Raw genomic sequence first — 16,839 nt, forward strand, 5'->3', positions numbered from 1 at the left:
TAGAACCATTGACTTTGTCTCATATTTACAGATAATTCTAGCATTTCATATAGTTAAATGTCATATTTTGTCAGGAGGAGATGTCGAAAGATGGAGATCATGTCTTTTGAGTAAAGCAACCACAGTTTATGTTGTGTCTATGTTGTAACTGGCCTTGAAAGTCAGTGACGTCAATGTAAGTGACACTAATTTCTTTACATTAGTTAGTACATACCCTAATTGTAGTCCAATATAGAGTTCATGATTCTAAATATTATTACTATTAATTTATCTAACAAAAGCAGCTTTGTGTTTCAATTTGTTAAGTTTCTTTTTGTTAACCATTTAATATTTTAGATTTACAATATGTAAATTTAGTGTGCCATTAGGGCTTATTCAAGGACAATCAACGAGACTGATTGTTGGTCATGAAAATAAGCCAGAGTCTTCATACTCAAGCATGCAAAATTGACAGGCTGTGAATTTAGGGGAAATGAAGGGACTTTGGGTTTTACTAGGGAGCAAGAAAGCAAGGAATATAGAAGAATTTATTTACTACTGGAAATTATTTTCCCCTTTATGTTACTAACTTTTAGGGAGAGTAATAGATTTAAGTTATTATCCATAAATTAGGTTGTATTGTGTTGCCATAGGTTAGGCATAAATCTGGCTAAGTTTTTCAGTGTTCATTTACATGCTTAATGACAAGAAGCCAGAACAATGGGTTTATTCTCTTAAAAATTATTCAAGGAAAGAAGGAGGAAAAAAAGAGAGAAGCAATGAGGGAAGGAGAGAAGAAAGGAAAGTTTGAAATGAGGCAGTTTTCACAAATGATGGAAGTAATGTACTTACATTAAACTGATCTGCCTATATTTCATTTAGGGTCAGAATTCCATTTAAACCCACTAATGAGGAAAAAGAATCTGTATTTTTTCCACAATCACCTGATTTATTTATTGAAACGGGGGCATGACCTCTTTCAGAATCTCCACATATTATTCACTTATAATGCTTAAGGTGGTCCCACATCATGGCCAAATTGGTCCAAGTGTTGGCTTTGGGGCACCAGTCCACAATGTCTAGTGAAGAAAAGAGCACAGCATTTAATGTAGTTCTTCCAGTTTTACCTCTCCTACTAGCTTGCTGGAGCTTCTGTAACAAATGCCCCCAGACATGGTAACTTACAACAACAAAAATATATCCTCTCGCAGTTCCGGAGGGCACAAGTTGAAATGACGGCAGCGGCAGCTCTACTGCCTCTCTGAAGCCTTCACAGTAGAACCCTTCCTGCCTCCTCCAGCGTTTGGTGGTTCCAGGCATCGCTTGCCCGGCGGTTTCTTCTCTCCAATCTCTGCCTTCATTTTTGTATGGCCTTTTCTTTTGTGTGCATGTCTTCTCTTGTATCTCATGTAATTGTCATTGAATTTAGGGCCCACCTACATAATCCAAGATGATCTAATCTCAAAATCCTTAATTAAATTACATTTGCAAAGAGTCTTTCCCCAAATAATGTCATATTCACAGGACTAAGGGGTTAGGGAATGGGTTGTTTTATGGGGAGCCACCATTCAACCCACTACCCTCAGACTGGTCACGCGTATTGAGAATCAGATGTCTTGTGCTGAGTAGATATTATGTTAACTGACATTAATTTCCCTTTACATATTTTCTGAGTTTATGGTAACCTCCTTGTGAATAACTAACAAGAATTACAAAGTGCTATGTAAACTCTATACAACATGAGATATGGAAAATTATTTTCATGCTTATTGCATTATAAAGCTCTTAGAGCCTAATACCAGCATGTCTTTTATTAAAAGAGTGACTATAACTGAAGAATAATTAATTCTAACTTGTAGTTTCCATCTGTTGTATTTTATATTACTTGCTTCAATAATTTTTTAAGATTCTGGAGGTTTACTTACATGCTTATATGCCATCCGTCTCCCTAATCTTAAAAATAGGTTTTATATAATGAGAAACATTGTAAAATAGAAAGCACGTATTCTTGGTTTGCATAGAGACAAAAGAAATCTGACTTCCTCTAATGGCAAGACAATTTATTTTTTATGTTTATATGTGTGTGTGTATATGTGTGTGTGTGTGTGTTTGAGACAGTCTCGCACTGTCGCCCACGTTGGAGTGCAGTGGTGCAACTGCATCCTCCACCTCCTGGGTTCAAGCAATTCTCCTGCCTCAGCCTCCTGAGTAGCTGGGATTACAGGCACGTGCCACCAGGCCCAGCTAATTTTTTTGTATTTTTAGTAGCTAACATGTTTCACCATGTTAGCCAGGATGGTCTCCATCTCCTGACCTTGTGATCCACCCGCCTTGGCCTCCCAAAGTGCTGGGATTATAGGTATGAGCCACTGCACCCGGCCTGTGTTTGTATTTTTATAAATAAATGTGTTGTTTGTACATATTTTTGTATATAAATAAATGTCATATAAATGCTATCATACTATGTTTTGTATATATTTCTGTTATTTAGAAATAACATTTACTTATAATATTCATTTATTTGTTATTTATTTGTCTCTCCTTAAAGTTTCTTAGTGATGTTTTAAATTAGCACATCCAGCCTGGCCAACATGGTGAAACCCCGTCTCTCCTAAAAATACAAAAATTAGCCAGGTGTGGTGGCAGGCATCTTTAATCCCAGCTACTCAGGAGGGTGAGGCATGAGAATCACTTGAACATGGGAGGCGGAGGTTACAGTGAGCCAAGATTGGGCCACTGCACTCCAGCCTGGGCAGCAGAGTGAGACTCTGTCTCAAACAAACAAACAAAAAAACCCCAACACACCAAAAGGAGCACAGACATCTTAAAAAGTATCTCTTTGAAGGATACTGTCAAATTTTTATCCCACAGAAAGTCATTGTAGTTAGTATGTAAGTTTATCGTAAATTAGTCTATGGAAATGTGAAGTATCTGACATGTCAAACAATAACCAAAATGGATAGTTATCACAGAACATAGTTCTGGCTTAGTTCCGTAATTCGTGGAGCAGCAATTTTTTTGTTCACGGAAATCTTTTAAAATGCTTTCTAAAATCTAATGCACTTTACTCATAGTCTGTGTCATTGTTTCTTGGTCTTTGCAGAAAGAAACGAGGCACCGGAGAGGAAATGCTTTATCCATTCTGTAATCACTGTCCTTGCCATCATCCGTTTTTAATCTTTACCACATCAGGGTCACATAAGGAAAGGGAAAGTTTCCATCTCTTCCTAATTCTATCATGAAGTGATCTGTCTAAAAATAGCCTCACTCTTACCGCACGTATTTCCCTTTTCCTCTTTCCCCAGCATCCACACATCATTGGTCATACCCTTGAGTCATGTTTGTAAACACCAGAAGGCTCTTTCTTTTCCTTGCCCTCACGCAATTGCTCCACACTGTGAACTTTTGCTTTTATTTTGATGTTGAATAATCATGAATGAACAATTGTGAACAGTGCTAGACAAGAAATAACAAGCTGATTAATTCAGCTGAATAGAGGAAAAAAAAGAAGAGATTGGTGATAAAAGCTTTCTCAAGTTTCAAACAAAATATTATTTATAGCCATATGGGATTTTCAGTGAAATGTTCATTGTATTTAGAATAATAGTTTACGAAGCAAATGCCCTCATATACATTCCATCCTTCGTTCTCCTAGATTTTTATTCATAATGGTATTGAGAGAGAATTTATTACCATAAAATTCACTGGCATTCCGGAAGCAAAAATGGCAGTGAAAGTTCAAGGAAAAGTATATATTTCTCTGAATGGAAGGCCCTATGTTAAAGTACTTGTTTTCTTCTAATGTAAACTACGGAGGTCTTCATACATTTTATCATGTGATCCTCTCAGCCATCCTGTGAGAAACGCGATAGTATTAGCTTTATTTTACAGAGGTAGAAAATGATTTGCTGATAAATAAGGAACAGGTGAAAGAGTGATGAGATGGGATCGGGAGGCTGCTATGTCAGGGATAGTGAATAATCTGGTCTGTGTTTGTTCGTTCCTCAGTATCTCTGCATTGCCTGTGGGGGACTATCACTGTACACCGCAGCCACCAAAGATAATTTGTTTCTTGGTGAGCTGTGATGTTTCATTAGTTTGTCTCAGGTCATCCAGCTAGCAAGGGTTAGGATGTCTGTCTCGGAGCTGAGCCTTTCACACGGCACAACCCAGGCCCACAATCATGCAGCACCTTCCTGCTGTTTCCTATAATATCTATTTATCTTTCCTGTTGACTTAAAAACTCCAAGCCTTCAAGGACAGCCCGTCTCTAATGCTTAGAACATAGCAGGTGCTCACTAATAACTGCTGGATGAATTAACAGATATTCTGAGGAATTAGTCCAGGTGTACCGCGGAGTCTCAAGTTGGATTTTTTTCCTGGCATTTATCGCAGTTTTAAACACAAAGCGTTATTTGATTGCTGTCTCTCACCCAAAAGGCCATACATCTAACAACAAGAACCATGAATGTTTTACTCACTGTTATGTCCCCTTTTCTAACATGGAACCTAGACCGGCCACTAGTGATTGTTGTTGAACGGATCAATGCAATTAAAAACAAGTTAAGATTCTAGTGACAGTGCCCCCCAAACTTCGTCTCTCTAGGAATTTTCCTCTCTAATGTTCCAATTTCTCTTCCCATTCTTCTTCCTCTTCTGTTTTCCTTACTTTTTTCCTTCCATCTCTTTTCTTCTCTTTATTGGCATTTATTTATTAAACATTTGCATAGCACATAGTATATGGTAAGCACTGTTTTAAGCACTGCAAAGTATTATTTAATTCTAATAGCAATGCTATGAGACAGGTATGATTTTTATCATCACATTTTATATCTGAGTATGGAGACACTGAGTTAAGAAACATGCCCAAGGCCATGGAGCTTGCATTCGGACTCAGGCATCAGGTCCCAGAGTCTGTGCTTTTACCACTATGATATTCTGCTTCTTATTCATTCCATTCCCCCTGAGGATGCACATAAATGGAAATGAGGTTTCTTCACTGCATCTCTCCATATTGATTTATGTTCTCCAGTTTAAATTTAATTTTGGAGGTGCTAACCCACTGAGTTAGCCTGCTTTGGTGCAGAGACAGACCAACCTCAAATCTCAGTGGCTGACCACGAGCATGTATTTCTGAGCCAGTTACATGCCAGCCGTCGTAAATCGCCTGTGGAGACTCCGTTCTATGTGTCTTCTCAATCTGGTGGGACTGTATAATCCTTTTACCAGGAACGGAGCTAATATGCGGAAACCATCATACAATTTGCCACAACCATTAAACTCTTGGTACGGCTGTACAGTCCTCTCTTGCCATTACATGTAATAGCAACACTCAGGCCAGAGGTTCAACTTCTTTTCATAAAAAGAAGGCAAAAAGCTGATTCAGAGTCATTCAAATATTTTTGTGTACATAAAATGAATGACGTTTTGACTGGTACTTTTTAACACTTTGGTGGAGATGATACAGGTAAAAATCCAGTAACAGAGGATTATTTATTCTGCATCAACAGGTTCCTTTTTCACTCCTGAGGGATCAAAAAACATTCCCATGGTTATAAATTCTCTGAACCCATAATGTTTTTTTTTTCTCCAGCAGCTTCTTCAACATAAATTTTGCTCAGTTCAGTTCATCAAAAATTTATCAAATGCCTGCTGTGGAGCTAGCCTTGTGCCAAGAATTAACGTAACAATACTGAGTTTGTTTTCTATTTCTTTGAGATTGATGAGCTTCTTGAGAATAGGGTCTTGATTCATCCTAGCAAGGAGCACATTGCTGGCGCATAGTAGACAGCTAGTTAATACTGAATAACGGTCAGACCAACTGAATCAATGAAAATGGAAAATTTCCAAATGCATCTTTCTCTCTTTCCTATAGGAACTTCTACTTGCAGAAAAGTGGGCTAAAATGAACAAGCTCCCTTTTCCGAAGATCGATCCTTATGTGTTTGATCGGGAAGGGCTAAAGGAGTGCTATGTCTTTAAACCCAAGAATCCTGACATGGAGAAAGATTGTCCAACGATCATCCACTTTGTTCTGGCCAACATCAACTTCAGAAAGTACAAGGCTCCAGGTATGTTGGGAGTAAGTTGTATTCCATAAAATAGAAATTAAGTAGGGGAGCAAAACTGATATTAAACTGTTTCACTCTGGCACTGCCGTACCGGCTAGTACACTATTGAATGCCTGCCTTACCTTGGTAAGTAGATACTATCTGGGACCTCAAGTACTTCCCCTCTTTCTTACCCCAAGATCCCCTGAGTTGCTCACAGTCCAGAAACTAAAAAGTCAACGTCTAGTTTAACAAAAATCTCTGGGACTTTATTTCAATACTTTGAGTTATGTTTGTTCTGATTGATTTTTAATCAAATATTTTGACTGTCACCCTTATAAGAAAGCTCTTATTTCAGAAAAATTATGCAAATTTCTGGGAATTTTAGTTGACCACAAGGTTAACATAATCTAGCAGTGCACCATGGCTAGCAATTTCAGTGTGTCATGTTGTGCTTCATAGAAAACAAGAATCAAGTTTGAGATGTAGCCTTTTTTTGTTTGTTTTGTTTACTATATCTAGAGGATTCTCTTGACTCCTATGTATCCTGGAAAATGTTGATTAAACAAAGGAGATCTGAAGATTGACATGCAGGATGCTTAAAGCTCTAAAAACCATATTTTAGGACCAGAAAATGTATTTTCCATTTTGTGAATGGAAAGACAGAAAAAAAAATAGGATGAGTAATGGGAATATGCTGAAGAAAATGGTGTTTTCTGAATTTCTCAGAAAGAATCGATAGGCGTGAAGATTATTGTGAAGCATGTAGTTCAGCACAGGAGAAGGTGGAAATCGCTGACATTTTTAGTTATCAGACAGTAGAACACTTGAAACCCAGTGAATTTCCTATGACTGTCAATTCTCAAGGAGAGGCTCACTGAGCAGTTGGCATGTGTAGGGGATTTCCATGGCATGAAGACAGTCACATAATGTTTTGCTTTGGGTTCTCCCAGAAACTGATTCTGAGAAAAGGACTCAAGTGCAAATAGTTTATTTGGGGGAGCTGGGGAACATGCTAGTTTATTAGTAAGGAAATGGGGAAGTGGTCAAGGGAAGGAAGGCAGACATCAAAACTGCGTTAGCAAGCCAGCTGCCACAATGGGAACTTGACCCGCTGGGAAAGATTAAGAAATGGAACAGGCCCGTGTCCCGCAGTCATGCTTCCCACACACACACCAACGGGCAGGGGAATGGAGCATTCAGATGCTAACTCCCTAGAGTCTTTGGCTGACCACTGCCTGGGATACAGTGTTGTCAGAATTTCCAGCCTGCTGCCAGTAGGCCAAGCAGACTCCTAGAGTTGCAGGGCAGAAGAGAAAGCCCTCAGGCACAGAGATGGCAGATACGGCAGCTGGATGTCACCCGGTCAGAACACACAGAAATGATAAGTCCAGAGATAGTAGAGTACCTGGCTCTGCAGGGCTCCCACTGCTGTCTTTGTGTCTGTATGTTTCATTCCTCAGGTTTTAAAGATATTTTGTAGTTTTCAAAATAACACCCTTTGTGACTCTTCCGGTATTTAGGTGTTCCAAGGGAAACTGAGGAAGAGAAAGACATTGCTGACTTTGATATTTTTGATGACCCAGAATCACCATTTTCAACCTTCAATTTTCAATATCCAAATCAAGCATTCAAAAGACTACATGATCTCATGTACTTCAATACTCTGAACAACATTGATGTAAGTATCTCCTGTGGCCGCTATTTCAAATGACTTCTATACCACATAAATACGCCAGTGCCTGTTTTTAATCACACATTTTTAAAAGTGTTATGAATGACATTACCCAAAATGTGCCACTTTACTTTTCATGAATTATTTTGCTAATCTCCAGAAGAACCCTACAAATCTGACAAATAAGGAAGCTTATTCTATGCTTATTATTTTATTGAATGATTAGTTAATAATCGGTTCCTTTCCCAAAGTATCTATTTATGATAAAATAAGGAAGAAAAGTGACAAAAAGGAAATATGAGTATGAAAATGAATGTAATCAAAAATATAGTTAATCTGCAAATATATGACATGAATTTTAACAAATACATTTATGGCAGGATCACAAAAGGGAACAGCCTCCCCTATTTTTAGCCCTTGGGATGTCAAGTATACTTTGTTTTAGAAAAAGTCACGGTCTTCAGTATCAATCTTTCCTATCACTAGCATATCTTCTGCTAAGATTCTGTGTCTAGGTGAAATCCTTTCATTTTTAACTTACCATTTAGGAACGCTATTCTGTAACTGAAATCATTGGCTTGTGGTTCCAAATCACAGTGTCTGACAAATGATTATCATTGTGAAAGCTTAAATTCATTAGCCTAATTGGATTTTGTGCATTAGAAAAACAGAAAACAAAAAGAAAGAAATTAAATGGAGAAGGAAAGGCATCATGCCTGATTTACCAGTCTTTTTGGTGACTGTGTGAATGGCACAAAGGAACTCAGAATATGTGAATGAGTGTTCTGCTTACATGGGCTTTAGTTAGGTTTTGTGAGCTAATGGAACTCCACACATCTAGTTTGCTTGCTTGTTTGTCCTGAGGCTAGTAATGATCAATTGTGTGAATAATCACAGTTATACCATAATATACTTGTTAATCAATATCTTTACTTTTTGCAATTGTGACATTTTTTCCCATAAGCTTTGTTCTTACAACTCTAAAATTCTTTTTTTTTTCCAGTCTTCATTTACGAATAGATGATAATTCATACAAAACAGGTGTATCAAAATATATAGCATATGTCATTTTCTCCATAGATTTGTTTCCTTTTTAGAAAAAATGTTTCAAGCAGTGGACATCTGAAATCCACATGATGCATTATCTCTGTGGTGATGGCAAAAATTGAAAGGTTAAGAGAAAAATGATTAATTTGTGATTTTAGGGAGTGAACAGAAATTCTAGTTGCATTTTATAAAACCTTATGCAACTAAAAGAGAGGTAAGAGTTAATATCACAGTCATCCTATTTTTGCAGTATGAGCCAATAAACTCAAAACTACACATTCCTGGGGATGAAATATATTAAATGTGATAAGTCTTTCTCAAATGGAAAAAAATAGATTGTAGGAATATACAAATACCGTATTGGACTTGGGAGTAGATATATATGAGTATATCTTAACCAACTGTATTTGTCTTGCTGTTGTAGTTTATATAAAGTCTGTTAAATGGTTCTATTTATATATTTTACAAACATTCTTCAAAGTAGTTTGTTTGACACATAGATGTAAAAGTTAAAGCCTGAACAAAAATAGACCGAATCCCAGAACTGTCCCAACTTACACACCTCATCAAATGTTGATTCTTCAGAAGCCATTAATTTAGCAGTTTTAAAAATCTGTGTTCACTTTTTATTGTGATAACATATATAAAACATAAAATTTACCATTTTGGCCATGTTTAAGTGTACAGTTTAGTGGCATTAAGTACACTGCATCCGCGTGCAGTCATCCCCACTATCTACCTCCAGAATGTTTTACATCTTCCCAAACTGAAACTCTGTACCCACTAACCAGCGGGTCCCCATTTCCCTTGCACTTTTAGTAACAATACCATCAGGTTTTTGTAAGAAGATTGATAAATTCATTAAAAATAATATGAAAGTGGAAAGGACCAAAGCAGCCTAACTCAACTCGAAGAAGGAAAGCAAAGTTAGAAGATTTATTTTACCAAATAGAAAGAAAGGTAAAATTTCCAAATTATATTTACCTTTTCCAAAGGTAAAGTTTCCAAATTATGTAATTAAGGAAACATGACTGTCCAAGGACAGACAGTGCACTAAATAAAATCATCTTTGAATAAATTTGCAGCTAGCTATAAGGAAAAAGTGATCAGATGATTATTCACAAGGAAAAATATTAATTAAATTGACACCTTTCACATTATCAACAAAGCCAATTCCAGATAGACGGTAGATGGGAGTATAAAAGTAAACAAAGTTCCTAGAATACAACACAGGGGAGTATCTTTATAACTTTGACCTGGGGAAATATTTTATAAATTTAACAATAAAGCATTAGCCATGAAGGACAATCCTTTCTATATCTCCAAGTCCTTCAGTTCGGAGAATTAAGCAGTTTTTAATTGTTCTACTACTGTTTCTGTCACAGCATGTATAGACAAGGTCATGGGCTTTATATCATCTTTAAATCCCATACGGGGGCCACTCATGTGACTTTGAATAAGCTGCTTAAACTTTTCGAGCCTCAGGCGTGGTGGGACCTATAATAATTGTAATAGTGAATGTTTAATTGGGTGATGCATGATCAGAGAAGCTGTTCAGTAAATGGAAACCTTACCTGTACATGTCCGTATCTTGTACCCCTGAAGGTTCATGGGGATTACACCCAAACACCTTTGCAAATGCCCCAGATTAACATAGACAAATTTGTACAGGTAATGCAAATGAAGGTAGGCTTCTCCTGAATTACATGAACATTGAGACCCACGTTCAAGGAATTCCTCTTTGTGTGTGTGTGCATATTTAATAAACAGATAAAAAATTCAGTTTTCACTGAATACCAAATAGCTGACATTTTACCTCTTCCTTAGTGACTCCCTCCTTCTCCACCTTAAGAAAACGCATTTTTATCAGAGTCAAATCTTCTTTATAAATGATGGTACTTTAAGAGCAACAAAACTCTGCTGAGGTTAGGATACAGGAGAGTTCATTTGGCTCAGTGATTAACTCTCACTCCCACACCATTTGAATAGAGTAGGACACTGATTCGCACTTCAGCAACACAGCATATGTTTATTGCCATAGACCATCAGAGTTCTTTGTAAATAGTGAATGGATATTGTGAATATAAGCTCTTACGATGCAAAGTCACTTCTCTGCCAATTTCATAGACAACAGTTTTCAACTTTGCAACTGTGACCACTGTGGCTTAAGGCAGCATTTCCTCTTCAGTTCACTCTGACCTCAGTTTTTGCTTTGACGAAGCCATGCTGTATCAGCCAGCTGCAGCCTCCTCTATTGCCTCATTTTATCAAGAGATCCTAGCTGGCCTGCTTCGCCATAGCTGCATTTCAGTTTATCTTTAGCGGGTTTCTGCTCTGTTTCTGCTCACGTCATGACAGCGGCCTGGGGTTCTCATAGCATCAGGTTTCTGCTCTTACTCGATCCTCCCAAATTCCTTTTCACTGAACCTTGTCTCAATGCGTTTACAATTACAGGAGCATTTCATTTTTTTTTTCCCTTCAGAAACGACGTATAGTGACTTACACTGGTAGACATGTGATTAGGGGGTTGGGGGGGGTGTTGCAGAGGCGTTGGAGTCTGACTAAATTGGGTATTCGGTTGACTTTGGACATGCTGGTTAACCTTTCTAAATTTTGCTTTCCTGTTTTGTAAAGGGAAGTGATGGTACATACCATGTAGGATCAGGATGGGGATTAAGTAAAATAATATAACTGAAGGTCTTGGCATGTGATAGACACTCAGCAGACTGAAGCAGCTAATATAATAATGACAATAATTGTTACTGGTGTTCCTAGTTTTTGGCTTTTAATTATAAACCCCTTAAAAATAGTGACTTGCTTTATTTATGTCATATGCTTTAGACATACTGATCACAATGCCTGACACCTAAAGTAAATCTGCAGTGCAGTTTTCATGATGGATGTTTAAAATGTCATTGACTTACTGTGGGTAGCAAGTGTCAGGACACAAGGTGCTGTTGGTTGGGTGGAGGCAGAGTTCCCAGTCGTGGGGAATTTGTATACAGTACATGCCTGCCCACGCAGTTTGGCTACATACTCTGCTCTTAAACCACTACTTTGATCTGGAAGGAATATGTCTTCTGAGATTTCTTTTCTAGGACCTGTTAATTTGCTATCACAGGAAAATATATTGTTTCCCAGTCTCACTTACTCAAATTATTAACTTGATAGGCATATTCTTAGAACCAGTTATGTGTCAGTTTATTCAGCATATGCCAATGATGCAAAGTAATGAGATTTTCTCTTTCTTAATTATACAAAGTGCTAAACATTAGATGTTAATTAAAACGAGGTTACGTCCACATCCAGAAATATTGGTACTTATTTCTTAATTTATTGATATTTCTTCATCTTGATAAGGGTGTATAGGTACAAGTCAAGGTTCTTTTAGAAATAATTTAGAAGCTGATTATTATGTATTATTCCCTAATATATTAGGCTATAACTTATCTACCTTTAATGCTGCCTATAATCTCTATCTCATTTATTTATTAATTTAACACATATTATTTAATGTGCCAGAAACTGTATTAGGAACTAAGGGTACCACACAGAAATAACAATGAAAAGTTTTGAGTGCTTCATATAAGCCAATTATTTCCCCAAATGTTTAACACTCAAGACTAGCCTATGAGGTGGGGGTTTAATTTTTTTTTTTTTATTTATATATTAGGAAACTAAGTCATGGATTATTTAGGCAGATTGCTGGAAGTCACAATGACATGGGGGAGCTGAGATGAGGCCGATGTCTTTTCTCCTTCATTCCTTACTTTTGAACCATCTGTCTCTCAAGCAGCCTTATTTCTTAGTTTTTCCCAGACACGCCTTCATTCTAGCCAGGCCAACCAATTCCCAGACGTCTCTGACACATGCCACAACCTTCCGTCTGCAGCCTTTTCATATGGCTATTCTTCTAGGGAGAATGCCCCGTCTTCTGCTCCACTTAGAAAACTCTGCCTGTCCTTTAACTCAGTGTCCTGTGTCAGTCAACCTCTAATGAGCACCTTCTGTGTATTTGTGAATTTTGAAAATATTTATTATGTATCTTCCATGTTCTAAGTGCTGGGATTAAAAAAAAATGACAAGCCTGATGAACTTTCTGCCTTCCTTACATTTCAGTTCTTATTAAAAAGGCAGGCATTATCCAGCAAATTCACAGTAATTTACACCTAAATATTTTCTTGTGTTCTGCTATATTTGTAATTTTTACTTTTCTAAAAAAATAGACTGTAACTTTCTCTCTTGGGCTTATTTTTAATTTTCTATTGTGATAACTCAATATTTGTTTGTGACTTGCTTATAATCTTACCTATACAAATTTGTTTCTTATGTGGGGGGTAAGATCACATTTTATGTGCTTGTTTTTCTTATTCTCTGCTTTAAGTCATTACCAAAGACTTAAGGGATCTGGTTCAGCAATAGGAGGCTGTTGAATGTCAGAAGTGAAAGATGACATGGGGTAGGCAGTGGGTGGAGAAAGGTGAGATGTGTGGGCTTTTGCTGGGTAACACTGAAGGGAAGGACTTGGAATCTCAGTGAATTTCGGGGAAGAATGAAAGAGATACACCATTTAAGATGACTTCTTGTATAATAAAAAAGAAAGATTTAAATTTAGCATAATGCCTTTTGGGATACATGTATTTGTATCATATAGGATGCCAAAAGGTTTGAATTTAATAACTGATCTGGTACTGGGCTTGGTTTTTTCTATCACAGAACTAACTCCCTGGAACAGGGTATTTTCTGCAGTAATCAGGAAAACCTGGTTAATGGTTTCATGGTGTTAATATGCCACCTAGTGGTTGAACTTGCACATTCTAGGTTGGGGTTTTCAGCGTTGGACGTGTTTGTTTCTTTTCTCAGAATGGCTTGCTCACTGGGAACACCAGCTGAGGTCCAGTTATAATCCACTAGTTCCTGATGTTGATATTGCTGATTTTTTATGCTCATGATTTCATTTTGAAGGAATTGATAGCAGCAGTCATTGTCAGTTTAATTTTCTCAATGGTCCTTTTTATTTTAATGCTTTTTGGGTGTTCAGAAAGCAAACAGTTGTTTTTTATTTTATTTGGACACTTTTATGCGGTGAGGGTTGATGTTTCTTGGATTGTTGTGAGAAGGAAAAACCAACTGATATATTTGCTGATAGGGATCTCTAGAAAGGCAGGGAGAGCTTAAAAAGAAGTTGTAGTAGGACACTTTGAATAGCAGAACTGGTTTGCTGACTTACACAATGTAATAAGCTAATTCTTGGCTATATATCTGGTGTGTTTATTTCTTGTAAACTTTATAGCTTTACTTCGAATTTAGAGTTCCCAATTTTCATCACATGTCGTCAGTTTAAAAAATAACAAATGTAATAGTTGTAGAATGTTTTTGTACTAGGCATTGTGCAAAGGACTTTATAGAAATGATCTCCAATCCCCTACAGAACCCCAAATTAGTACATTATTTCCATTTTAAAGAAGAGGAAACAGGCTCATATATTTAGACTAATTCCCCTCCATATCACACAGCCAAGAAGAGTTTGCACCTGGCGGCCCTTGGTCAAAGTCTCCTTTGTAGTTCTGAAGCATCTTTTGTCATTACAGGATTATGTTTCCCTATTTATAAGAAAAATGGGATCAGCAAATATCAATTTTAACAGACTCAGACACATTTAAGCTCATTTTCCCCAGAAGATAATTACATATATTATGTTTTAAAATAAGGCATATAAAAGAATCACATTCCTGTGATAGCTACCTCTTTCCAAAATGTTTCTTGGGCGTCTGTGACATAAAGTCACAGAAAAATAATTGCATGTTTGCACCCCTTAGATATCACATGTTTAAGTGGTGCAAACATGATCTCCTCCAGGCAATGAGCCATGCTTTCCCAGTGAGCTTGCACGTGGTAAGGGGAGAATCCCTCTGAGCACGCATCTCCAGGGCCAAGTGGGCACAGCAGTTGTGAGTGGGAGGAGGCCATAGCATCCTAAACTGCTCAGACTGGCCAAGTGCTCCTGTCTGTGGCAGGAGACTGAAAGGCACAGGGACTGTTTAATGTTGCTTAACAATCCCTGAGGTACAGAATAAAGGGAACCGTGGAATAACATTTATCTCATTGGCTATTGGGAAGAAATGAGGACTGTCGTGGGGAATGGAGTCTTCCTGATTTTAACAAGGTTCTGAAGCAGGAGCAGAGACAGATTACTCTTCAGGCCTTCTTCCAAAGCCCATTTCCATTGCTCTTCAATAACTGTGTCTACCAAATGCTGAATGTTCCCTTTTTTCCTCAAATTCTAACTTGGTTAACTTCATACCAAAACCAGTGTATGACAATTGAAATAGCAATTCCTAGAGGCTGCAGTTTTCTGTATTTTCTTCTGGTTACCATTAACACGGGTACATGTAAAGAATATACATCGGGTATATGTATTCTGAATAAAAAGTAGTAATTCATTTCCACCAGTGAAGCCACAGAGCGTGGCGTTTCCTAGACAGAGGAGGCTCACGTTTTATAACTGTGTTGGTTCAGTTGAGGAAGCAAGGCAGTTCTCCAGCAACGCCTTCTTCCTCCACTGGGAAGGACAAGCTTCTACTTTTCTGGTGGTCTTCATTTCTACTTGCCCACTAGTTATAAAGAACACAGGTTATAGATTTAGTAATTACTTGTTTCTTCCCTGGTATCTATTTTTTTGTAAAGGGCAGAGCCAACGTAACTTTACCATGTTACCATTTTATTCCCAAATTTATCAGCACAAAATCTAGAACAGTTTCATAATACTTATTTCCCTGGCGAGGGAAGGAACAGTAGCTGAATATGAGCTTGACAAGAGCAGTGGTGGGATGTTGAATTTAAATGTGTGTGCATGACTCATAGATTTCTATTCATATATGTGAAAAAGAATACTCTAATAAAAAGATTAATTAGACTTTTGATTAAAAATGTATAAATGAGTTAATAGCAGCACTGATGATACACCTTCTATCTGTTTGCAGGTCATAAAGGAAGCCATGGTTGAAAGCATTGAATACAGAAGACAGAATCCGTCTCGTTGCTCCGTTTCCCTTAGTAATGTTGAGGCAAGAAGGTTTTTCAACAAGGAGTTTCTAAGCAAACCCAAAGCATAGTTCATGTGCTGGAAAGGGCAGCAGTTTATGATGCTGAGGCAGTTTGCAATTCCGTGACAACTGGATTTAAAAGTACAGATAGTTGTACTGCTCATGAAAGACTGGCTGATACTCAGAGTTGCAGTGACTTAGCTGCATGCTATTATAAGGTGGTTAGGTTGACAAACAATGTTGATTATGTAAGGATATACTTAGCTACATTTTCAGTCAGTATGAATTTCCCGATACAAATGTAGGGATATATACTGTCTTTTTAAACATTTCTCACCAACTTTCTTATGTGTGTTCTTTTTAAAAATGTTTTTTTCTTTTAAAATATTTAACCGTTCAATCTCAATAAGACTTCCCATTATGTGTGAATGATATTCACTGACTAGACTTATCCCATGAGACAACACTATTTTTATTTATATATGCATATATAGACATATGAAATAAATACATTAATGTACAAATAAGCATGAGATACTGAGTTTTTTGTTATTCTTTTTAATGAGCTATGGCACTATTGCTATGAAAGAGTCTCATTTTCACTGCTTTCAAACGCAAAAGGCGTTCATCCTAAACTCAAGTGTGAAACTTATTTTAAATCATGGGTGTTTTCTGAAAAGAGGAATATATAATTTGTTCAGCAAGTGGTATATGTTTATTCATTAAGCAGAAAATAGATACACAACCACTTCTAATGTAACACTTCACTTTGCTAGTATTATCCTGGACTGCTTATCCAATACCAATGTAGTTGACCTTACAGAATAACCCAAAAAAAGTGGCAGGGGCTGAATCAAGCTTAATAAGTGGCTTGCCTTTTGCATCTGCGAGGTTTGTCTTGGGAACACGGTATGACACCTCCGTGGCTTCCGTTGCAGCTGAACTGATCTTGTTCGGAATGTTCCAAAGCCAAGGTCTTCCTCTCTTCACTTCCTGCCATTCTTCTTTCCTTGGATTACCTTTCTTTAAGCTCTTTATTCAT

At 37.3% G+C, this 16,839-nt stretch overlaps 1 protein-coding gene across 1 annotated transcript in view; it reads left to right on the plus strand.

Moving 5' to 3' along the window:
* The window catches only part of PLA2G4A (phospholipase A2 group IVA), a 146,512-nt gene extending 130,178 nt beyond the window's left edge, over window positions 1-16,334 (plus strand). Inside the window, exons 16-18 of the mRNA XM_017524540.2 lie at window positions 5,855-6,050; window positions 7,553-7,710; window positions 15,735-16,334. Coding sequence (XP_017380029.1) covers window positions 5,855-6,050; window positions 7,553-7,710; window positions 15,735-15,866 — 486 coding nt within the window. The 3' untranslated portion in view covers window positions 15,867-16,334. The remainder of the gene's footprint in view (window positions 1-5,854; window positions 6,051-7,552; window positions 7,711-15,734) is intronic.
* Window positions 16,335-16,839: the final 505 nt, after the last annotated feature.

The sequence above is a fragment of the Cebus imitator genome, unplaced genomic scaffold (genome assembly GCF_001604975.1).
Source record: "Cebus imitator isolate Cc_AM_T3 unplaced genomic scaffold, Cebus_imitator-1.0 Scaffold33, whole genome shotgun sequence".
Taxonomy (NCBI): Eukaryota; Metazoa; Chordata; class Mammalia; order Primates; family Cebidae; genus Cebus; species Cebus imitator.